This window comes from Poecilia reticulata, chromosome 20 (assembly GCF_904066995.2).
Source record: "Poecilia reticulata chromosome 20, P_reticulata-male-v2, whole genome shotgun sequence".
NCBI lineage: Eukaryota > Metazoa > Chordata > Actinopteri > Cyprinodontiformes > Poeciliidae > Poecilia > Poecilia reticulata.
The window spans coordinates 9,806,290-9,830,462 of record NC_088849.1 but is presented as its reverse complement, the minus strand read 5'-3'; the positions used below and the strand labels follow the sequence as shown (position 1 = coordinate 9,830,462).

The window sequence follows — 24,173 nt, the reverse complement described above, 5'->3', positions numbered from 1 at the left end:
GTATCCATTATTAAATCTACTTAAGTAAAGTACAGATACACGAAAACTGTACCACCACTGGGTGTCACATATAGGGGACAATGCTGTGAGACCATATTAGAGGTGTGCCGATCGATCGGTCACCGATCATAATCGGGCCTATTTTCGTGAAAAAGTGCATGATCGGTGATCGGCGATCATTGGCTCTTGTTGCCGATACCGATCACCTGCATCTCATTTCACAGCCTGCCTGTGCAGCTGGTCTCCTCTTTCCTTCACACTGCTCAAAAACGCAGCAACAAATCCTAAGCGATGTGGAACTATAACGCTCTGAGTGAATGGGGAAGTTTGCGTGTTGCGGCGGAAAATTGAAGCAGGTCAATCAATCAACTTTATTAAAGACGCAGAATAGGTCCATAGTGTGAAGATCTAAAAAGAAAAACAATAATAAAATAATAAAACACAGTAATAAAAGAAAAAAAAATGTAAATACAGCAAGCACAAAAGCAAGTCACCGAGTTGCCATAAGGCTACATCGCCGGTGAATCCACATCTTGGACTTACACCTAACTGAACTCCGTGAGATATCTGTTAGTGACAAGATAATGTTGTTTGTAGAGACACAAAGCCTCCCCATGAACCTGTACATAAAAGATCGCAGCACAGCATGAAAAGTGGAGACCCCAACACTGATAAATATCTGACTAGCACTAGTCCATCTCAGCATTCTGAGCAGCATCCTCATTCCGTCATTGTAGGCCACCTTAAGCTTCTGTAGAGTACTTTGTTTATACTGTCGCCAAAGGTGAGCAGTATACAGTGGGGTGCAGAATGCCTTAAAGCAGGGGTGTCAAACTCCAGTCCTGAAGGGCCGCTGTCCTGCAGTTTTTAAATGTGCCACAGGTACAAAACACCTGAATCAAATGGCTTAATTACCTCCTCAGTTGTCCAGAGCCTTGCTAATGACTTAATTATTCTATTCAGGTGTGGTGCAGCAGAGGCACTTCTAAAAGTTGCAGGACACCGGCCCTCGAGGACTGGAGTTTGACACCCCTGCCTTAAAGAGAGCCACTTTAACTGAAACTGAACACATCCAAAACTTGCGTAACAACATGTTGGCTTGTGCATACATTAGACGCCGTTGTCTGTTGATGTCCATGTCATCAGTTAAATCATCAGTTATATAATGACCTAGATATTTCACGGCAGTACAAACTTTAAGAACAACACCTGATAAGAAGAAATCTGGAAGTACCAGCTTCTGATCCTCCTTAGTCCTTGCAATCATAATATTACTTTTCAGTGCATTGTACTGAATGTCATACTCCTGGCCATAGTATGAGCAGGTCCTCAATAATTGTTGAAGACCAGCACTACAAGGACTGAAAATAACGAAATCATCGGCATACACACATCCTGTCCCACATTGCTGCAGCCACTTTGATAAATTATCCATATATATAAATTAAACAGAAGAGGAGACAAAATACTTCCCTGTCTAACCCCATTACTTGTTTTAAAGGGGGCTGACACACAATTACCCCATCTTACATACATCAGTTGATGTGTGTACCAAAAGGATAAAATTCTGACAATAGATCCATGGACCCCTCTGTTTTGTAACTTATGAAATAACGTGTAATGATTAACCCGATCAAAAGCCTTTGAGGCATCAATGAAGCACATAAAAATTGTGGAGTTATGTCTATTATACAAGTCTAAAATCTCTTTCAAAGCAAATATACATATGTCAGTGCCATGCAGCGATTTAAAACCAAATTGGTTTTCAGAAGTAAGAAGAAAATGCTCAATCTTATTCAATATAATCTTCTCCAGAACCTTGGATCATACACTGGCTAGAGCTATGGGTCGATAATTATCCCTATTATTTATTTTGCCAGCTTTATCTTTTAAAATTGGAACTAATATAACGGCTAAAAGTGAATCAGGTAAAATACCATGAACTAGAAACACCATTAAAACACATGGCAAGCAAAGGAAAAAGTTTTTTGCTTGAGAGTTTTAAGTGCTCTGCAGAGATCTCATCCATACCACAAGCCTTATTATTCTTTTGGATCGTGACTGCATCATATGTCTCATGAACAGTTGAATAAATCGTAATAGTGCTTCTTCCTTCCAAAAATCATGCGAGGAGCTATTCTGCATTTTCCTTGCAAGCAGATTAGACTTCATTTTATTCTCACGTGTTTTTATGAAGCGTAAAGCATATTTAAATTTCGCGTTTGCTTGTTTTTTATACTGAAATAGGAGACCTTGCTTTTGTCTGCCTCCCGCAACCCAAGCCTTAAAGGCCCGCCTGGCCTCAGCATGAAGCTCCTTCACATGTTCATTCCAACCTGGTCTTGCTTTCTGTAGCTTAGTCTTATACAATGCCCTACTGGAGCCACGTAGAGACTTCAGAATATTTTCATACAAACTGCATAGCTGTATACCATGCAGTGGATCCTTACAATTAATATCACTACACGCTACTGCAGGTTTTGGCAGCTCAATGCAACCCAGCTGAGTCTCAGTTTGATCGAATTACATATTCAGGTAATTTTCTGCAGCATTAGACCAGTCTAGTTTTCTACCATTCATGCTCCTATGAACAGGCTGAACAGCTGGCATGTTGCCAATATTCACAGAAATTGACAGAGGCATGTGATCACAAGTCGAAAGCCCATAATTAATGCTCATAGATTTGATAGATTGATGAGAATCGGGTGTACTAATGCAGTGATCTAACCATGACGTTGTGCCCCATGCTTCACTAACATATGTGAAGCTGTTCTCAGGTAGAAAAACCTTATTAGATAAAACCAGACCGTTATCAAGGCAGAATTGCATCAAATGATTTGCAAATATTGAACCTTCATCAGAAATATCTGCATTCATGTCCCCCACAATTAAAAAACAGGATGAAACATTTTCCTGAATAACAGTCATAATATAAGATAACCTAAGAAGATATTCCTCTTCATTCCTGTGGCATTCATACGGTGTATAGATATTGAGAATTATTACCCTCTGGTCATCATCATTAAACTCAATTCCAATGGCCCAATTGACGTCTAATCTGAGCACTTTAACCAAGGGATCATAGTTTTTATGCCATAAAATAGCAACACCACCAGGTATTCTACCATGAACTATTCCATCTCTCAGATCAGTTGTAGATTCACCCACACCATAAAAGTCTTTATGTAGAAAGTTGAGTCCTTCCAAGTCCTACTTTGGTAAAAAAGTCTCTTGAACACACAAGACATCACAGTTCTCCAATAAAGTATTTACAGTTAGACGGCGTAAATTATCCGATTCATTAGTCCCAACAGGCAATCCTCTTCCATTGTAAGAGACAATATTAATGTCCATCTACTAGTAATGACTCGATAGCTCCCGGACTTTCTAACCGCGCGTCGAACACAGTGGGCAACACAGTGGGCACCAAACGCTTCCGAGACTCACCAGAAGACCTTTCCTCGGATTCTCTGGACCTACGTGCCTCAAAGAAGCGACGAACAAAAACACCAGCTGGCCACAGTTGTGGGTCAAACAAATCCATCATGTCTTCGTATTCAGCAGTAACATGAAACGAGCTGAATCTTTTCTGGATGGATTCAATTTTACGACATGTCACGGGCTTCCTCAGTTTATCAGCCAGATACGAGCGTAGAGTATCCGTTTCAAGATCAGGTGCAAATCGAGTTGCAAAAACACTCACCACCCTAGTTTTGACCACTGGGATGTTGTTATCCACACTGGTTCCGGTTATTGCCAGCTTCTGGCACTGTTTTCATGACGGGACCTCTTTGAAATCTCCGATCCCTGGCTTAACCTCTGTATTCCAATCTTGACGTGGCTTTCTAATCCCTTTTTTTTATCCCTTTTTTTTACCACGGCGGAGATTTCGGCAGGTCCTCCACCAGCTGCACTTGTGAGTGGTGAGCAGAGGTCCTCACCTCCTGCACCGTGTCCTCGCCATGCGCTCCTACCCTGGTTCGATTCGCTTGCCTCGTCGAGTCATATTCCTCAACTGCAGTCAGCCGGCAGTCCAGAGTTGTGACGACCGCTTCGAGATTCTCATTCACAGTGGCTTGAAATTCCATGACATTCCTTAAGCGAAAGACCTCCAGGCTCACCTGCTCCATCTTGCTAAATAGAGCAGAAGCATCCATGTTGCCGAAACCAACTGGCGGAAGTACATCCAGATAGTGCGAGACGAATCTCGGAATGTTTTCACCACACTCATTAAGCACCCTGAGACAGTCCTTTATGTTGTTAAGATCCTTTTGAGGTCCTTTGTGTTTGATGCAGTGAATCGAAGTAGTGCACAACTCAAACAATTGGCGCTTTGACTCCTCAATCCACTCAGAGGAGAAATTATTTGAGGCCAATAATACATTTTCCTCCTGAGATAAAGTTCTCATTTTCGTAACAATGAAGCTCAGAAACTCATCCTCCACTATCACTTTCCCCTCATCGGTTTTAAAAATGTAGATTTCGCTCTTAATTCGAACCTCTTTTCCAGTACGAGACACACCCATATGTTGCACAGCCGCCATTTTAGCATTCTCTCTCAAAATGCATCAACACAACGAAGCATCTCTAGACCATATAGTGATATAACATTCAGGAACGATCCGATGAACCTTACCACAGGGTCCCCCTTTCATTGGCTAATGCCCATTTTATGTCACAGCGCAGCTATCACGTGGGTTACGGTTCTTGTGAGAAATTCTGTTCCCCTGTGAAAATCTGTTCAATCAGCTCAACCGTCATAGGATCAATAAGAACAAAGTGTCTGCTGGTGTAAATATTATTGCTTTGCTTTCTTTGTGTTTAGTGAATGAAAAAAATAAAGTCAATAATAAACACATCCATTATGAAAACCTTTTAGCCAACTACAGCATAATGGCAGTATCAATACAACTTCTACATCCTGAAGCCTGTCTGTTACAGCCTTACGTTAGCTGCACAGATCAATATGCAATGTGTACCGTATCTGACATACATTAAAGATTTTATTTCACCTGAAAAGGCTTTTTACTAAACTGTAATGTTAGCCATGCTAGCTTTTACTAAACTGTAATCGTGTTAGCCACGCTAGCACCGAGTACCGTGTATCAGGCGTAGGCACATTCGAACACTCAAAACCATGAATGTCCGACTCACCCAGCCTTGCAAGAACAATAGGCATTAGTGATCTTGTCCACAGCTATACTTATGCTGAGGGTCTGAGGATCTGCTGTTTTCCTCATCGACTGGTAGCATTTAGCTGCAACTTGCACAATGTTAGAAGCATCGCGTGGCTAAAACATCTTGATGTCGTCCAAAAAAGATGACATGAACTTGTTGGTTCCCTTGTCCATTGTCGTGGCTAATATTTTGTGAAAATCCGGCAGAAATGCTAAACTAATCGACTGCAGAGTCAGTCGAAACGAAAAATCCCATAGAAGCTAAGATCTGCGAGGAGGTTAATGTCCATACTTCTGGACGGATCTTTACTAAGCTTGATAGGACTGAAGCCTCACTGAGAGCCGTTCTGTGTTCTTGTAATGCTGTCCGTGTGTACACTGCAGTAGTTTTTATTTCATAAAAAATATAATTGGCAAATAAATAAAACAAGAACATAAGAACGGAGAGCATGTTTATTGCTCTTTGTTTTCGTCTCCTGTCATGGTGGCAGACGTTGCAGCAGGAGGGATGATGAGAACAGTCACCTCCTTTTGCTTGGTTACTAATTGCTTATTGCGCCTCGCAATAAGCAATTGCGAGGCGCTGGCGTTGTTTACAGTTAATCGCTATGTTTAATGGTGCAGACAGTTGTGGTTTCTTGACATGGGCAGTATGGGCAACCACCCAGGGCATTACTTTTTTTTAGAGATGGCAGAAAACCTCTGTGGATTGTAGCACAGAGATGAAAGCAAAACAGAATGAGTTTGAATTGATACTGGTTAAATTTATTTCAGCTCCAAGTATTTAATATCTAGGTGTTTTTATGGGAATGTGGATCTTTCAGATCAATTAGAGATGCAATTTTGATAGGTGCACTTAATTTTATTGTGTCATGTAGCGCAGGGCGCTGGTCTTGGTCTTGATTTGGTCTCGGGTTTGGTGGTCTTGACTACAACTCTGCTACGTCGCTCCTTGGTTCCATGTCCTCCCTTGTCTACCCTTTCAGTTGGATTTCTTTCAAAATAAAGGCCACTAGTGGCAAAAAAGTGATGTTCATGCTATGTTAGGACGAGAGACGAGATGTTTCCATCCCTAAACTAACTGAACTTCTGTTTTTGTTTTGAAGGTTTCATAGACACAATGTGAGGAAGAAGAGGGAGATATCTTTAAAGAGAGACGAATTCACTGCAGCGCAGATGAATCTCACATTGGATTTTGGACTCAAACTCAGCTGCTGAATCTGAGGCCCCGTTTACACGACAACGATTTCGGGGGGAAACGGAAGAGTTTTGTTGCGTTTGCAGTGCGCATTTACACGAAACCACCGAATGTTTTCTCTAACAACGGCACAGATTGAAAACGGGTTCCAGAGTGCGATGTTTCTGAAACGTACCGTTTTCCGTTGTCGTGTAAACCTAGAAAACGGATCTTTTCTTCCAGAGAATCCCCAGCTCATGCATAGTATGGCAAAACATAGCTGCTTCCTACAATCCACAGAAGAAGAAGAAACTACTCACAATGCTGGTGTTACTGTTTCCCCATCAGATTCGGTTCCCTCAGCGTCTCTTCACTGCTCCGCACCGCCCAGGTGGCAAAATACAGGCTGCTTGTTCAGCGCTGTTATCTAGAGAACTACGGACCAGGACCAGCCCAGCTCCAGACCAGTTTAACAGGAGGGGCACCGACTTATTTTGGGGGGCAAAATGAATCTACGTTGCTGAACATAGACAACAACACCAGCAGCCTACAGGCTACTTGTTAACAAGCTTAACGTGCTGTGTTGATATTAGCTAGCCAGTCATCTTTTAGCTATCATCCCCTGCATCCAACAGCTTTACTCAACTCAGTCGGTTAGTTCGGGGGAAAAAACTGTGCCAAGTTATTTACGTTTTGCTGGGTTGCTGCCATGATTCTAACACACACCTGCGCAGCAGAAGCAGCATCAGGGCTCCTTCGCTGCCTCACAGGTGTAAACCCAGCGTAAGCGTCTCAGCTTTCATGTTGCGTTTGAAGGCGGCTCGGAAAAACAGGTTACGACTTGTTAGCGACGGATAAAACTGTTTTAACTGCTGAAAAAGGTAACAGAGGACACGGATATGGGACGTGCGGGAACTCCTATTTTATCAAATTGATATAGGAATAACAGACTGTTGGCCATTCCAAGGTAAAAACAATAAACAGCTTCCAGTCCGGGCCGCTACAGACACCGTGAAAGCTCAAACAAGGTTTTTCGGCAAAGTTATCCCACTTTTTCCAACTGCATGCGCCCTAATCAGACGCACACAATGCGTGTTCTCTCACGGAAATCCACATGCCTTCAAGTACAACTTTTTTTTAAACACATGCGCACTTTTAAAGTTTCATAGAACCTAGCACCAACTAGGCGCAGCGAGAGCATTACACGTTTTCGATGTGCACCGTTACTGTGTAAACACAGATCGTAATCAGAACGTTATCGTGTAAACGATCCAACAAAAACGGAACAAAAGTGCCGTTTTTGTTCGATCGTTGTCGTGTAAACGCCCCCTGAAGCTAGAACTCCTCGACTGGAAACAGACGACAGATAATATATATTGCCAATTAACCTGACAGTCATGTTTTTGGACTGTGGGTGGAAACCGGAGTACCCGGAGCAAGGCAACAGCTCTACCAACTGCGCCACTGTGCAGCACGGATAGCAACATGAACAGTGAATATATAATATACTTCCTAGCAGCTAATCAGACATCAGACTTGTTTGCCTTTACTAGTGTTGAAAACTCGTTACTGTGGAGGAGAGGAAGACCGGCTCAGCCCCGTCCAGGATATCTGCAGTGTCAGGGTAGCCAACAAAGTCTGCAGGTAGAGTTTTGCATATCTGCTGCTCCGGTTTTAAGATCATAGTTTAACCAAGTACTGTAAATAAAAAGTTAGCCCACGTTGTGATGATCCGGCAGATCGTGGACTGATGGAACATTCAAGAATTTTGCACACAGAACAGAACATTCAGTCTGTTGTAGTACGTTTTAGGCTTAATGTTTTATTAATAAATAATTGCTTCGGTAGATTAGCTACCGCTTCTACTTTACTGAATTATTTAAACATAAACTGTAGCCCACAAAACGCACATTTAATTAAAAAATTAAACAAAACATCTTATTGCTGTCTTACCTTTACTTATCAATGAAATTCATGTACCGCTAATTCTGCACAAAAATATCCGTTCATCCAAAGCCAAGTCTATCCTCGGCATGTCTTTTCTACTCCGTTTGAGAATCATCAAACTGTCTTGAAGCAAAACTTTCAGCTCCGGTGTTGGTCTTCCTTTAGTTATTATCTCCTGCTTCAATTGAAAATCCACTTTAGAAAACTGTTTAAGTGTAGAAATGTAGTCTTTCATGTTGAGTCGGAAGAGAGAAGAAAAGAAAACAAATATATCGCTGTACTTTATTTACTGTGTGGCGAGCTCCATGGCTAGCTCACTGTCTCTTACTCTGCAGTTGTAGAGTCACAATATCTGGGATCATGAGCGCCCCCAGCGATGAGGCAAGAGAACTGCCTGCCTCACCTCTAGTCTGTTCTCTGCTGTTTCTGATCGCTCCTCCGCACACAAGACACGATACACACACAGTTAGTGACAAAAAATACTGTACATTATATACATAAGCGAAATTATGGAAAATCAGTCCATATATTAAATGTTTCTTAGTCATTTTATTGCTGGCGTACAGACATGCTCCCATAGAACGGCAGCCAGTGCAGTTAGCGAGAGGTTATCAATCCCAGGTGAGGCTCAGCTCGCTGCTGCCTCACAGGCTTCGCTTCTGGGCATTTGAATGGGAAAATGCGACAATACAGCGATTTTTAAGAAAAAACTAATCAGAATTGGTTAAGCTAAGTAAAAAATAGATACTTTATAGTACAAACCACAGGGTGAAAATAGCAATATACATGATTTTATTATTATATATTATTTTTCCATGATAACATGACTTCAAGTCACTGGTCCACTGTCGCCTTGATCTCAGCAGGGAAATGAAAAAAACTAAGCACTGGATGGTACCGGCTAATTACTGGACACAACTGCACACCAAAAAACTCGATTGTTGTACCAGTAGCTCGTTTTGCGTCTTTTTCATGGTACAGATCTTGCAGCTTTGGCTAAAAACAATAGGAACAAGCAGGACCCGGAACCAATCTATGTGGCATAAATTCAAACGGAAATACGTTAACACATTTCGTGGCATATACTCATAGACATAATGTAAGGATAGACGCCTCATGGACCGCTCTCGCCTATTGTCGCTGACGAGATTTAGGGCGGCCATCTTGGAGCGGTCCACCACTCCACTCAGGGTTATGTGTTTAGCAGGCGCAATGACGTATCAGCGCATTTAATCGATCATAATACGCTTTTTTTGTTACTGGAAACCATATTCAAACATCTTATCAAAGCTACATTTATAAACAATTGTATTTTTAAGTATGTTTTTAATACATAGTTCAGCATATTTAAATATGCTTAGTGGCTGTAACAGTAGAATAGGAATGGAATATTCTAATATTGATGTATGATGAGCATATTATAAATCACACAGCCGTTCATAATTTACTTAATAAATTATTTAGTAATATCAATACATATTTATATAACTATACAAATACAAATAATTATTAATACTGTATAATATATATTGGATACATGTTTATATGTATGTATATATGTATATGTTTTTCAGCCGACGAGTTCTAGCTTCAGAGAGATTCAGCAGCTGAGATCGAGTCCAAAATCCGATGCAAAATTCATTCGTGCTGTGCAGTGAATCCGTCTCTTTTTAAAGATATTTTCCTCTTCTTCCTTACATCGTGTCTTTAGGAAACCTTCAAAACAAAAACAGAAGATTTGGGATGTATCTTACTTTTGACAGAGTGAAAGAATTACATATAAATAATAGTCTTTACCACCTGTGTAAACTTTGCTGGTGAATGTTATAACACATAAGTTTTATAATATATGCTACATTGTTTTATTTATAATATAGGTTCTAGTGTCAGATAATCTAAGTCAATGTTAGAGAATAATTTTTTAGATTTACAGAATCTAAGTTAGCCTTCATAGCGGGGCTGAACCGTATTACACCAAGCACTGTAGCTAATTTAGCTGGTATCTCGCTGGTGGATATAAAAACAATAAAGTAATATTCTAATCACAAAATATACACAATAATATGTCCATTTTACTTGTGAAATGTTGTCTGTTGAGCCCTCACATCATTAGTCCATCGATCCGAACAACAATATCCCTCAGTGCTGAGGCATCTTCTGCTGCTTTGATTGAGCAATGTAGGAGGGAGTACCGCTCCAAGATGGCCGCCGTATTTCCTGCAACAGAGCAGCCAATGCGGGGTCTACTCTTTCCTTTATTGCCATATTCTGTTATGTTCTACTGACAGTTAGTAGTTACCATAGCAACCAGTAACAGTAGACTAGTCCCCTTTTGCCATCTTTAACTCTGGTATGTATTAAGATCAGCTCTGTGCTTTCTTTACAAGTGGTATATTTTTAGACAAATTTAATGACACAGTGTTTAATGTTTTGCCATGGTTTGTATTTTTGCTGTTTTCATAATTAAAATTGCACAGTTTAGCTATCTTTAACTTTACAACTGTTAACTGATGTCAACTGCTCTGTAGTTTGTTTGGGGTTATTTATTGTATTTCTATTTAATGTATAGGGTCTGGACTGATGTTAACCACCAGCTTGACCATCTCTCTTGTTAAGTATGCTTCAATTTTTGATACAAAGTATTTCAGTTGTCAGTTGTGTCTTAGTTTTTAAATATTAAAATGTGTATATTCTCCATCTAATAAAATTGCATATTGACATTTATAATAAAGAAAAGGTTAGCTATGAAGGTGTTTTATGTAAATTGATTTTAAATACCACAATGCAATCACAGTCCCTTTTAACTGTCTGTAACTTTGTGGCACAAACTGCTGACCTGATGTTAACCACCAACTTTTACTCTTTATATGATAAACAGCCAGCTTGACTGTGTGTTGTGAAGTCAACCTAATGGACCTAAGACATCCATCACATTTACTTTGAAACACAGAAGGTGGTGGTCTGATCTGCTGTTAATCAACTAAAATACATTCAGTTTTTCAATCTAAACTGGTTCTGATTTAGTTGCAGCTCCTTTTGGTAGGTCTGTGTTGATTTGATTTATGTTTATGTATGTTTTCTGACTAATTGTATTGCAGATTAATTTTTAATTATATTAAATAATTATAAAATATATTTCAAAATCTTTAATTTCTGCCTTTTAATCATGAGAGAGATATATGGACAACCTTCTGTCAAATTTTAATTGGAGTTTAATGGATTAAATGATATCAGCCCTCCCTCTCCTACCCCCCCCCCATATCCGGTGACCGGAAATTCCCCACATCTGGTAACAGGAAATTCTCCCCAACTAGAAACTTGCAAGTGAATAAATAAATATACTGTATTCTAAACCATGTTGGATTAGATTAGGAATATTGTACCTACCTCTGGTTTTAAACAGATTGTCTTCTTGATACACAGCGTTCAACAGAATGGCCCCTGCCCACCAAAGAAAACATATGTGTTTGTGAGTATGTCCTCAAAGATAAGAAACCCACAGGATACGTCAGACATTCCTTCAGACAATACTTCTTGAGGATGCTGAAAAGCTTACGGTGCATTATTTGGTGTTGGACAATAGAATAAGTGCTGCATCATACTGTTTTTTTGGCTCTATTGGCCTTTATTTGATAGTTAATTGACAGGAAAGTTGGTAATGAGAGAAGGGGGAAGACATGCAGCAAAGGTCGCCAAGGCCAGGAAATGAACCTGCGACAGCTGCGTCAAGGTATCCTTTAATCCATCAAACTCCGATTAAAATTTGAGAGAAGGGTGTCCATATATCTCTCTATCATGTAAGCTCTTATTTTATCAAGAGACTGTTTAAAAATATTAATCTCATCATTAGGTTGTTTCAGTCAGGGAGATGAAGAAGCTCTGTCACCTGTCTAATAACATCCTGATAGTCAGCATTTTACTGATTGCCTTCTTTCTTCCAGGTGAGTTTGTTTGTTCACTCCCTTTCATATGGAGATGTCAGATAAATCACTTCTAGTCTGAAATATTTGACACTGATATGGTTCAAAGCCTCCACATGTAACATGAAGATGAATCGGAGTTCAGCTTCATGTTTCATGGTCGATGTAAGAGGATGATTTTTCTCCATGTTATTTTCATCTTTCTTCTGTTTTACAGGTGCTTTTTCTCATTGTGATCATCTTCAAGCCCACATGTATACACCCCATGAGATGGAAGCTCTGATTGGATCTTGTGTGGATATTCCATGTAGATTCCAAACTTTTCCAGGATTTGACAGCAGCAAACCCATTTATGGAATCTGGATGAAAAATGAGCCTGTATATGATGTGGGGTCAAGTTACATGATTTTTAACAGCAGTGGGTCAATTAACACCTATCAAATGGAAATGACTGGAAATCTCAGAAGGAAAAATTGCAGCACTCGGATTCCTGATTTAACAGCAGATCATGCAGACAAATACTACTTCAGAGTTGAGAACGGGGACACGACAGCAACATTTTGTGAAGATACTTTTACGTTAACAGTTATAGGTAAGAGAGCTGTTTCTTATTGCTATGTAATATACACTCACCAGGCGCTTAGCTATGGGGGGGCTATGGGGGAGCACTCATCTGGCCCAGGCCCGGATGGGTGCCCATGGGGGCCCGGGTCTGGAGGTACCAGGTAGGGAGGAATGGTTTCAAGTCGCTTTAATGTCTGATTATAGACGGAGAAAGTGCATCTTCACCTGTTTAGAAAGGTGTATGTAATGTTAAAATTACTGTCCCTCAATGGAATATATAGTAGTCAGTCCCAGTGACTGTTTGACTCACGGTTTAGCCAATGTGCTACCTGGGTAAAAATGAAACAAGAAACGCAACCCCCCACCCCCAACAGTTTCCAGCAGCGCAGGTAATACACGTGAGGGGCCTGGTCATTGACCCCGGTCATTGGCCCCACCCCCCCCGGCCCGACACTGACTTGTTCCACTAGTGCAGAGGTGGGCAATCCTGGTCCTCGAGGGCCGGTGTCCTGTAACTCTTAGATGTCTCCCTGCTCCTACACGCTTGAATCCAACAGCTGAATCACCTCCTAAGAGCAGTCAAGTTCTCCAGAGTCCTGCTAATTACCTCATTATTTGACTAAGGTGTGTTGAAGTAGAGACGCATCTAAAAGTTGCAGGAGACCAGCCCTCGAGGCCTGGAGTTGCCCACCCCTGCGCTAATGACACTCACCAGCCACTTTATTAGGTACGCCTTGCTAGTACTGGCTTGGGAAGCCTTTTGCCTGCAGAACTGCCTTAATCATTTGTAGCATAGATTCAACAAGATACTGGAAGCATTCCTCAGAGAGTGTGGTCCATGTTGACGGTATAACATTGCGCAGTTGCTGCAGATTTGTCGCTTGCACAACTATGATGTGAATCTCCCATTCCACTACATCCTAAAGGCGATCTATTGGGATCGCCTTTAGGCGATCCCAATAGATTGCCCAATTAATTTGAGATCTGGTGACTGTGGAAGCCATTCAAGTTCAGTGAACTCATTGTCATGTTCAAGAAACCAGTGTGACATGACTCGCGCTTTATGAACGTTATCTTGCTGGAAGTAGCCATCAGAAAATGTGTACACTCTGGTCATAAAGGGATGGACATGGTCAGCAATAATTCTCTGGTAGGCTGTGGCATAACTTGACATGATGCTCAATTGGTACTAATGGGCCCCAAGTAAGGTAAGGTAATTTTATTTACATAGCATATTTTCAGCAACAAGGCAATTCAAAGTGCTTTACATGAGTTAAAAGGAAATACAAACAAAATAACAAACCAAAGTAAGAAGAGGAAAGGACACATTAGGACAGATGGCAACATTCATACAAAACAATGGGCAAAACAGACACGAGTGAAGGCAGTGACGTCAAAGGGCCATGAACGATGTCGCTGACACTCCTGGAAAAGTTTGATTGAGATGTTGTTATTGAGGAATGTCCTTGGGAGCACTCAGCTCCACAGCTCCATGAAAACAGGAAGGGGTGAGGAGGGAAGAGCATTGTGTTTACATATCTTCAAGGAGATTGGAAATATGCAGCCCTTCCAAGGCCACATGGGGGAAACCAATTCAGAAACAGAATGTCTTAAGTCGGGAAGATTATGAATTTCAATCTTCCCCAAAGTCTCTCCAATACATCATCCAAATTAGTTTGGTCGTTCCACAGAGATAAAACTAGTAACTTTTCCTAGATCAATTCCATCCCGTTAGTGAGTTTTAGAGTCCTCGACTCTGTCCACACCAACAGTCTGAGTGTTCGCTAGTTCAGCCAAGTCTGTCGCAAATTTGTTGATAATCCAGGAATTCACAAGCTCCAAACAGCAGAAATCCTGTTATCATGAATAAATCCAGGGTGAATTCCGCTGGGTGTGACCCCACAGGACAAGAGGGCTCTCTTGTGCCCAGACTTCTCGTCGAAAATTTGATCAATTGCATTGAGAGATCAGTTGACAAGATCCATAATTTGTAGATTTGGAGGATGTGCAAAGAAAGGCTACAAAATATAGAAAAAGACAAGACAAAAGCAGAGCAAGATGGGCAGGGAGGAAGCAGAGGATAAAAGCGCCCACCTTCATTGACAGCAAGAGAGAAAGGCCAGGAAAATCTCCTCCACACCATTACACCACCAGCAGCAGCCTGAACCGTTGATACAAGGAAAGATAGATCCATGCTGTCATGTTTAATGACAAATTCTGACCCTACCATCTGAATGTTGCAGCAGAAATTGAGACTCATCAGACCAGGTGAATTTTTTCCAATCTTTTGTTGTCCAATTTTGGTGACCCTGTGCAAATTGTAGCCTCAATTTCCTGTTCTTACCTGTCGGGAATGGGACACGGTGTGATTTTCTGCTGCTGTAGCCCAACCGCCTCAAAGTTCGATGTGCGTTCAGAGAAGCTCTCCTGCATACTTCAGTTGTAACAAGGGGGTTATTTGAGCTACTGTTGCCGTTCTGCCAGTTCAAACCAGTCTGGCCATTCTCCTCTGGCATCAACAAGGCATTTGCCCCCACAGAACTGCCGCTCACTGGATATTTTCTTTTTTTTCCTCTGTAAACCATAGAGATGGTTGTGCATAAAAATAATGGTAGATCAGCAGTTTCTGAAACACTCAGTCCAGCCCGTCTGGCACCAACAACCATGCCACGTTAGAAGTCACTTAAATCACTTTTCTTCCCCATTCTGATACTCGCTTTGAACTGCAGCAGATCGCCTTGGCAATGTGTACATGTCTAAATGCATTGAGTTGCTGCCATGTGATTGGCTGATTGGAGTTTTGTGTTAATGAGCAGTTGAACAAGTGTACCTAATAAAGTGGCCGGCGAGTGTATTTGCGCTATAGTTATGTTGTAAAATGATGAATTTACAAATGTAACCAGAATTAATCAGAAACCAATGTTGCATGTGCAGTCTCATTAGAAAAGGTCAGCAAAATAAAATAGTAGATATAAACAAATCATAAATCAGATATAGATATGCACCAAAAGACTGTTGACAAATGCTGTAAGCAGACAAATATGATGCATGAACTGAATCTAAACTGAGGTAAAGAATGACGTATTTACTGCAATATTATCAGCTCTACCAGCAACAAAGTAGTTTGGGTTTACAAAACCTAAAAAAAGGCCCTAAGCATAATGACACAATTAGTATTGAAGTCAATAGCACAGAAAGAGGCTTCTCCTCAACCACATAGATTTGGTCCTAAGCCAAGCGTACTTTCTCCATAGTGCAATATTTGATATCTTTATAATCATACTTACTTATAAAGAATATGAACGTTAGTCTTCTTACCTTGTAAAATGTGTTCACTGCAAATCCGCGGTTACACTGAAGGCTGACAGTCATTAAGATTGACAGCTGATGTCCAGCACCACCGTATCTTTCCTCACTACAAGTTATAAGATAAAATGACAAGTTTGCTTTGCATCCTTGCCTGTTTGTGCAGCCGATTACTCAGCATCCTATGACCATTTTTAAAGTCAAGTCAACTAACTAGAAGTGGTGTAAGGTTACAGATGTCTGTTTTTAGACTAGCTTTAAAGGAGCACATTGGTTGTTTTGACTTCCGTCATGGCGGAGTGGGCAAAGGTCAATAAATGAAGGGTCAATAAAGGCAATGTTTCATGGAATTAAAAGCTTGTTGATGAGTAAAATGGTGTTATAGTTGTAGGCATAATGTCCAAGTAATCAAGACTGTATTGTGTGTTGTTTTTCACGTTATAACATGTCTGGTTTGAAACCACAGATTTTCCTCGGAGTCCCAGCATTGTTGTTTTTGGAAGTGATCTGAAGGAGCATCAGTCTCTCACTATAACCTGCTCAGCTTCTACTACCTGTTCACGCTCACCTCCTGAACTCACCTGGAATCTCAAAAAAGACTCTCTCAAACAAATCCTGAAAAAAACTGATGGAACCTTTGCAGCTAAACTGCAGGAGAGCATCACTATATCAGACAAGCATGATGGATATAACATCAGCTGTTCTGCCACATATCCTGTGACAGGAGGATTCAAACAAGCAGATACAGTAAAGACTCTCAGTGTTTCATGTAAGTGATCCTATCAGCACATCATGGTTCATGTTTTTTCCATTTACTTGATCAACTCACAATAAAACAGACTGTGACATTTAAACCTAAGCAACACAACCAACATCTAGCTGGGTGTGCATCTTACATAATCATAGATGGCAGGCCTACAGTATGAATGGGGAGATCATCTTTGTCAGAAACTACTTACAAATGCCATGATGCTCAACTACTAGTAATGGGTCGGTTGTGAGCATTTCGGCTCTTGGAGTCGACTCTTTTAAGTGTACGATTAGAGCCGACTCCTTACTGAGAGAACTTCTTAATTATAAGGGAAGGCTACAAAGACATCAGATTATTAAGTAGTACTCCTCAGGTCAATCAATGTTGCTTCCTAAGTGGACAGTTTGATTTCACAGAAGTTTGATTTACTTGGAGTAACATTGTGTTGTTTAAGTGTTCCCTTTATTTTTTTGAGCAGTATACATTCTAAGTAGATTTTAAGTATAATTCAATCACTAAATTAGTACACTCAAAATATACTAACCAAGCACGTTCACATTACATAAAGAAGTATACTTAAAGTATACCAAGTACTACTTTAATTTGTCCATTAAAGTGGAAGTACACTATAAATTGTACTTTTAATACAATTTATTTGCTATACACTATGCACAAAATTAGTATGTCAAAAAAGTCACACGTTAACTAATTCTAAGTATACTTGATATATACTCATGATTAGTCCAACTAAAAGTATCCTCAAGTATGTTAAAACTTAACATACTTATTACATAAATTTTTCACCAGGGTATGTCATCTCATGTTCCTCAGATGCTCCTAAAGACACCTCAGCATCCATCAGTCCGTCAGGTTTGGTGTCAAAAGGTAGCTGGGTGGAGCTGAGCTGCTCCAGCAGAGCCAATCCTCCCATTACCAGCTTCACCTGGTTCAAAAGCAGCAAACATGGAGCCATTAAAGTCTCTTCAGCGAAGACTTTCAGCTTTAGTGCTACTGAGCGAGGAGAGTATTACTGTGAGGCCACAAATAAGCTTGGAAGTGAGAGATCAAAAAGCACCTGTGTTGACCTCATTGGTAATGCATGTTGTTATTTTAAAAACATACTTTCACGTGTATTAATAATATATATATATATATATATCATTCTGGTTAGACAATGATTACAGCTGTGTCTTTGGAAGGCCACATTAAAAGACCAGTTTGAAATGGTCCTTGCTGTTTGCTTAATTCTGGGGTGACCACCATTTCACTCTCAGTGCAACACATCTCCTTCACATACAGATGATCAGCTTGTTGGTTGTGGAGTGATGGTCCAGTCCTTTAAAACATGAGTGTCATACTCCAGTCCTCAAAGGCCACTGCCGTGCAACTTTTAGACTGCATGCAAATCTTGTGTGTTTCGAGAAGCATTGCAGAAGCTTATCAAAACAAGGTCAAAGATGAGGCTTGACGTAATCAAAGCTAAAGGTGGTCCATGAAATATTAGTCTGTGACCTTTTTCTTGATGGTGATTTTTTTTTGGCCAGGCTGTGTATATATTTATATGAACAAAAACATAAACGAAACCTTTTTGTATTTGCTCCCATTTTTCACGACCTGAACTCAAAGATCTAAAATATTTTCTCTATAACCATTTCTATTAAATATTGTTCACTAATCTGTCTAAATCTTTGACAGTGAGCACTTCTTCTTTCAAAACGTTTATCTATCCCATCTCTCAAGCATATCAAGGCAGGCCACATTAAAAGGCCAGTTTAAAATGGGCTTTTTTACCCATTGATGGGTCTGAAAACCAGTTGGTACATGGTGTGACCACCAGAGACTGATGTGTCCAACCAGATGTGTCCAACACATTGCCTTCACATAGAGTTGGTCAGGTTGTCACTTGTGGAGTGTTGGTCCATTCCTTTAAAAAGTGGACCAACATTCAGTGGCTGTGCAAAGCTGATGGATATTTTCAGGAACTGGAACATGCTGTTGTATGCGCTGATCCAGAGCATCCCAAATATGTTCAATGGATGACATGTGTGGTGAGTATGCTGGCCATGCACAAACTGGGGTGTTTTCAGCTTACAGGAACTGTGCACGGATGCTTTCAACTTGGTACGGTTCACAAGCATGCTGTGACATGAGGCCATGATCGTGGATGAATGGCACAACAATGGGCCTCAGGATGGCTACACCGTAACGCTGTGCATTCAAAATTGCATTGATAAAATGCACATGTGTTCAATGTCCTTGACATTCACCTGCCCATACCATAAACCCGCCGCAACCATTGGTCACTCAATGCACAACGCTGACCTCAGAAAACTGTTCACCCACACAATGAAACAAACACTATCGTCCTTCTGCCCTGAACTGTGAAAACTGGGATTCATCCACGAAGATCTAATCTCTCCAATGTGCCAGACGAAGTGCTCACTATATGAATTAGACAAATTAGTGAACAATATTTGAGCGAAATGGTTATATTGAAAATGTTTTAGGTCTTTGAGATCAGCTCATAAAAAATGGGAGCAAGAAAGTGTTATGTTTACAATTTTGCTCAGTGTATGTATATTTCCAATGCATGTTGGAATACACAACAATCATGTTTGTTGTGTATTCCAATGAACATGATTATTAAACACAAAAATCATGTTTTTTTTACATACATAAATCTCACATGACACATGTAGGATATTATTTGTGTCTGCTGTCAAATTTCAGATGCTCCTTTGACTCCCAGCATTAATATCCCTGCTGGTTACCTGAAGGAGCATCAGTCTATCACTGTAACCTGCTCAGCTTCAACTCCTTGTCCACACTCACCTCCTGAACTCACCTGGAATCTCCAACAAGACTCTTTTGGGAAAACAGAGAAAAACACAGATGGAACCTTTACAACTAAAATCCAGGAGAACATCACTCTGTCAGACACACATGATGGATACAACATCACATGTTCTGCCAGATATCCTGTGACTGACAAAAGCAACATAGCAGAGACAGAAGTGACTCTCAGTGTTTCATGTAAGTGATCCTATCAGCAGGTCATGGTTCAGCTGTTTCTGATCAATAAAGTTCATGTGTGTCATTTTCCTCAGATGCTCCAAAAGACACCTCAGCATCCATCAGTCCATCAGGTTTGATGTCAGAAGGTAGCTGGGTGGAGCTGAGCTGCTTCAGCAGAGCCAAACCTCCACCCAGATTCACCTGGTTCAGGAACCTCAAACATGGAGCCATTAATGTGTCTGAGAAGCAAGTTTACGGCTTCAGTGCTACTCCTACTGAAGAAGGAGACTATTACTGTGAGACCACAAATGAGCTTGGTAGTGAGAAATCGACAAGCATCTGTATTGAGATCACTGGTAATGCTCATCTTTTTGAATAAGATAATTTCTATATATACACAGTGAGAGAGAATTTAGAGACCAGTTGTCAGTTGCTCTCATTTTCTTTATATAGATATGTAAAATGAACATTGTTCTTTTATTTTATGAACTACTGACATGTCTCTGAAAAACCATGCAAACGTGTACCTTTATTTGCAAAACAATGAGAAATGGTCAAAATAACCTCATTATTTGAGGTCGAAAAACTTTTTTGTTGTAATTTCAAAGAAAAGAAGTTCATTTACATTGAGAAACAATAATATCAATGTTTTTGTCATGATGTGTTGTTGAGGTGGACCCAATTGTAGCAGACAAAATTATAGTTGTGAATATGTAATGAACAAAAACTCCAAGTCCAATTTACAAAAGGAACATTCCAGAGAAGCACACAAAAAATAAAAAAAACTTTCAAAAAGTTTATCAATCCCATCTCTCCAGCATATCAATATACTAGTTAGACAGAATGATTACTGCACCGGTGTGCCTTAGGCCTTATTTGCTTAATTGGTGGGTCTGAAAAACAGTCCAACCAGATGAAGGAGAGCTGATCAACTCTCCTTCACATAGAGTTGATCAGCTTGTTGGTTGTGGAGTGATAGTCCATTCCTTTAAAAAGTGGACCAACATTCAGTGGCTGTTCAAAGCCAATGGATATTTTTAGGAACTGGAACATGCTGTTGTATGCACTGATCCAGAGCATCTCAACCATGTTCAATGGATGACATGTTGGGTGAGTATGCTAGCCATGCACAAACTGGGGTGTTTTCAGCTTAAAGGAACTGTGCACGGATGCTTTCAACTTGGTACGGTTCACTAGCATGCTGTGACATGAGGCGATGATCGTCCTGAATGGCACAACAATGGGCCTCAGGATTGCTTCACCGTATCTCTGTGCATTCAAAATGGCATCGATAAAATGCACCTGTGTTCAATGTCCTTGACATTCGCCTGCCCATACCATAAACTCACCACAACCATTGGTCACTCAATCCACAACATTGACCTCAGAAAACCGTCCACCCACACAATGAAACAAACGCTATCGTCCTCCTTCCCTGAACTGTGAAAACTCCACGAAGATCTAATCTCTCCAATGTGCCAGACACTATCAAATCTGAGCATTTGCCAATTCAAGTTGGTTAGAGCAATGAACTGTAGGTCGACAAGCATGTACTGTAGATGTCCCTGAGACAATTTCTGACTGTTTGTGCAGGAGGTCTTTGTTTGTGCAAACTAATTGTTTCAGCAGTTGTCCAGGTAGCTGGTCACAGACTACATTGGCGGTGAACATGTTGGATGTGGAGTTGCTGGGCTGATGTGGTTAGACATGCTCTGTGATTGTGAGGCTGGTAAGATGTACTGCCAAATTATCTGAAACACCTTTGTAAACGGCTCGTGGTAGAGGAATGAACATTCAATTCACAAACAACAAGTCTGATTGACATTGCTGCACTCAGCATGCCAATTGCTCACCCCCTCAAAGTTGTGACGCCTGTGGCATTGTGTTGAGTGATAAAACAGGACATTTCACAGTGGTGTTTTGTTGTGGCCTGCACTCCTGTGCAGTAATCATTCTGTCTAATCGGGATCTTGATACGCCACAGGCAGGACAGATTATGTATTAAAATAAAATCCATCACAGATCTAGACAGATTAGTGAGCAATAATCTGTCAAAATGTTTATATTGAAAATGTTTTAGGTCTTTGAGTTCAGCTCATAAAAAATGGGAGCAAAAACAAAAGTCTTGCATTTATATTTTAGTTCAGTATATATATTATATATATATACACATGTGTGTGTGTGTGTCCAATGAATTCATTAAATACACAACAGTCGTGTTTTTTCAAATGCATAAATCTGTGACACACATAGGACATTAATTAAATGTGTGTCTAATGTGAAATATCAGATCCTCCTTTAACTCCTAGAATTAATATCCCTGCTGGTGATCTGAAGGAGCATCAGTCTGTCACTGTTACCTGCTCAGCTTCAACTCCCTGTCCACACTCACCTCCTGAACTCACCTGGAATCTCCAAAAAGACTTTCTCAGACAAACAGAGGAAAACACAGATGGAACCTTTACAACTAAAATCCAGGAGAACATCACTCTGTCAGACACACATGATGGATACAAAATCAGATGTTCCACCAGAAATCCTGCGGCTAGAAAAAGCAACATAGCAGAGGCAGAAGTGACTCTCAATGTTTCATGTAAGTGATTCTATCAGCAGGTCATGGTTCAGCTGTTTATGATCAATAAAGTTCATGTGTCTCATTTTCCTCAGATGCTCCTAGAAACACCTCAGCATCCATCAGTCCATCAGGTTTGATGTCAGAAGGTAGCTGGGTGGAGCTGAGCTGCTCCAGCAGAGCCAAACCTCCACCCAGATTCACCTGGTTCAAGAAAGGCCTGGAAAGAATCACTAAAGTAGCTACAGGCATCTTTCACAACGTACAATTCAGAAAGGGCGATCAGTATTTCTGTGTAGCTGCAAATAAGCTGGGTGAAGAGAAATCATCCCCGATCAATCTCAGAACAAAAGGTAAGTTGTGCTTCCTCTTTTGTTTCCCTTTTTAAAATCCTAAAGATTTTAAGAGTATCAGTATCTTAAGAATTCTGTTATTTTGGGTACATTTCATCATGTAATTTCATTGTATTAATGAAGAACTATTGCATCAGTTCAAATTGTGCTTTATAAAATACAAGCATTACACAGACATCAGTTAAGCTTTTGCTCTTTTTTATTTCAAAAAGTTGTAAAAAAAATTATGATTGCAGTATTTAAAGCCAATATATTTTCCATTCAGGGAAAACTGAGCATGTTCTCTTGTTAAAGGTACAACTCGAGTTGGAGCCTGGGTTTTTGCAGTAGCAGGGGGCGTGGTAATGGTAGTTCTTTGCTGTGCAGTCTTCGTCATTGACAAGTAAGACACGTTTGTCTTCCAAGTTGGTACAATTCAGCTGCAAAGCTTCTTGTGTCTTAGATTTTGGTGTTTGATGTTTACTTTCAATCTCTCCTGTTTTTGTTTTTTCTTTCAGATGGTTCAGACGCTCCTAATCTAGTCAAGCTCTTGAGTTGTGCTTGTGTGCAACACTAAAAATAAAATTCTGCAACCCGATCCAACCCTGTTAGCCACTGATTAGTGTATGAAATAGTTTCTGTCTCTCTGTAAAAACCTACAAAATATTTAATTATCAATCAATAAGTTTATTCACTCAACAAATCACATTTCATCACCAGTGTACAAAATCATTGTCTTGCAACAATTTGTCTACATGTGTGAAAGGGAGCAAGAAGAAAAGCCTTATAAAAACCTGTCCCTTTTTCGGTGACTACAAAATAAATTTTGTTTTCATGGCTGCATATATAAAATTAAGAATACAACCCAGATAGCACACAATGTTAAATCAACGTTGAAAAATAGTTAGAATCGTTGACTTTTGGTTGAAGTCAACAAATGACAGTGGATCAACCATCAAACAACCATCCAATCAAACCATTGAAACTGTGTCATTGAATCAATGTCGTTTTGTGGTTGAAATCTGATGACTGAAATGCTGAAATCTTATTAATGGTTGATTTTTGGTAGAAGTTGACAAATGACGGTGGATCAACCATCAAACAACCATCCACTTCTAGCCAAGTAACTAACGTTGAAACTGTTTCATTGAATCAATTTTGTTTTGTCCTTGAAATCTAATGACTGAAATGCCGAGGTCTGATCAATGTTGAATTAATGTCAGCTGTTTTGCCGCACCCCTTCCCCTCCTCTCCTCCTCATCCGAGCTCTGGGTCAGAGCATTTTATTACTGAGCGGGGGTTATCATGTTTTAAATTAAGCACTGTAGAGGATAGTCAGTGCTGATTCCTTTCTGTACATCTTCCTACTTGTTCATAACAATTCTCACTGACTGTTTGCGTGGGATATATTG

The 24,173-nt window shown here is 40.3% G+C and overlaps 1 protein-coding gene across 8 annotated transcripts; it reads left to right on the top strand.

Annotated features, from left to right (window-relative positions):
- Positions 1–10,586: 10,586 nt before the first annotated feature.
- On the top strand, positions 10,587–23,359 carry LOC103482483 (myelin-associated glycoprotein-like). Of its 8 annotated transcripts, XM_081601728.1 has the most exons (14): positions 10,588–10,651; positions 10,871–10,916; positions 11,725–11,770; positions 11,938–12,031; positions 12,152–12,242; positions 12,439–12,813; positions 16,558–16,860; positions 17,650–17,934; positions 19,573–19,875; positions 19,950–20,213; positions 22,148–22,450; positions 22,525–22,782; positions 23,077–23,164; positions 23,280–23,359. In XM_081601728.1, the coding sequence occupies exons 5-14, from the start codon at positions 12,170–12,172 to the stop codon at positions 23,296–23,298; spliced, it is 2,271 nt and encodes a 756-aa protein (XP_081457854.1). In that variant the 5' UTR covers positions 10,588–10,651; positions 10,871–10,916; positions 11,725–11,770; positions 11,938–12,031; positions 12,152–12,169; the 3' UTR covers positions 23,299–23,359. The 8 variants fall into 8 exon arrangements, with proteins under 8 accessions (XP_081457852.1, XP_081457856.1, XP_081457854.1 ...); XM_081601726.1 differs by lacking the exons at positions 11,725–11,770; positions 11,938–12,031 and adding an exon at positions 11,180–11,340 and having other exon boundaries at positions 10,587–10,651; XM_081601727.1 differs by lacking the exons at positions 11,725–11,770; positions 11,938–12,031 and adding an exon at positions 11,180–11,340 and having other exon boundaries at positions 10,592–10,651; positions 10,871–10,911.
- Positions 23,360–24,173: the final 814 nt, after the last annotated feature.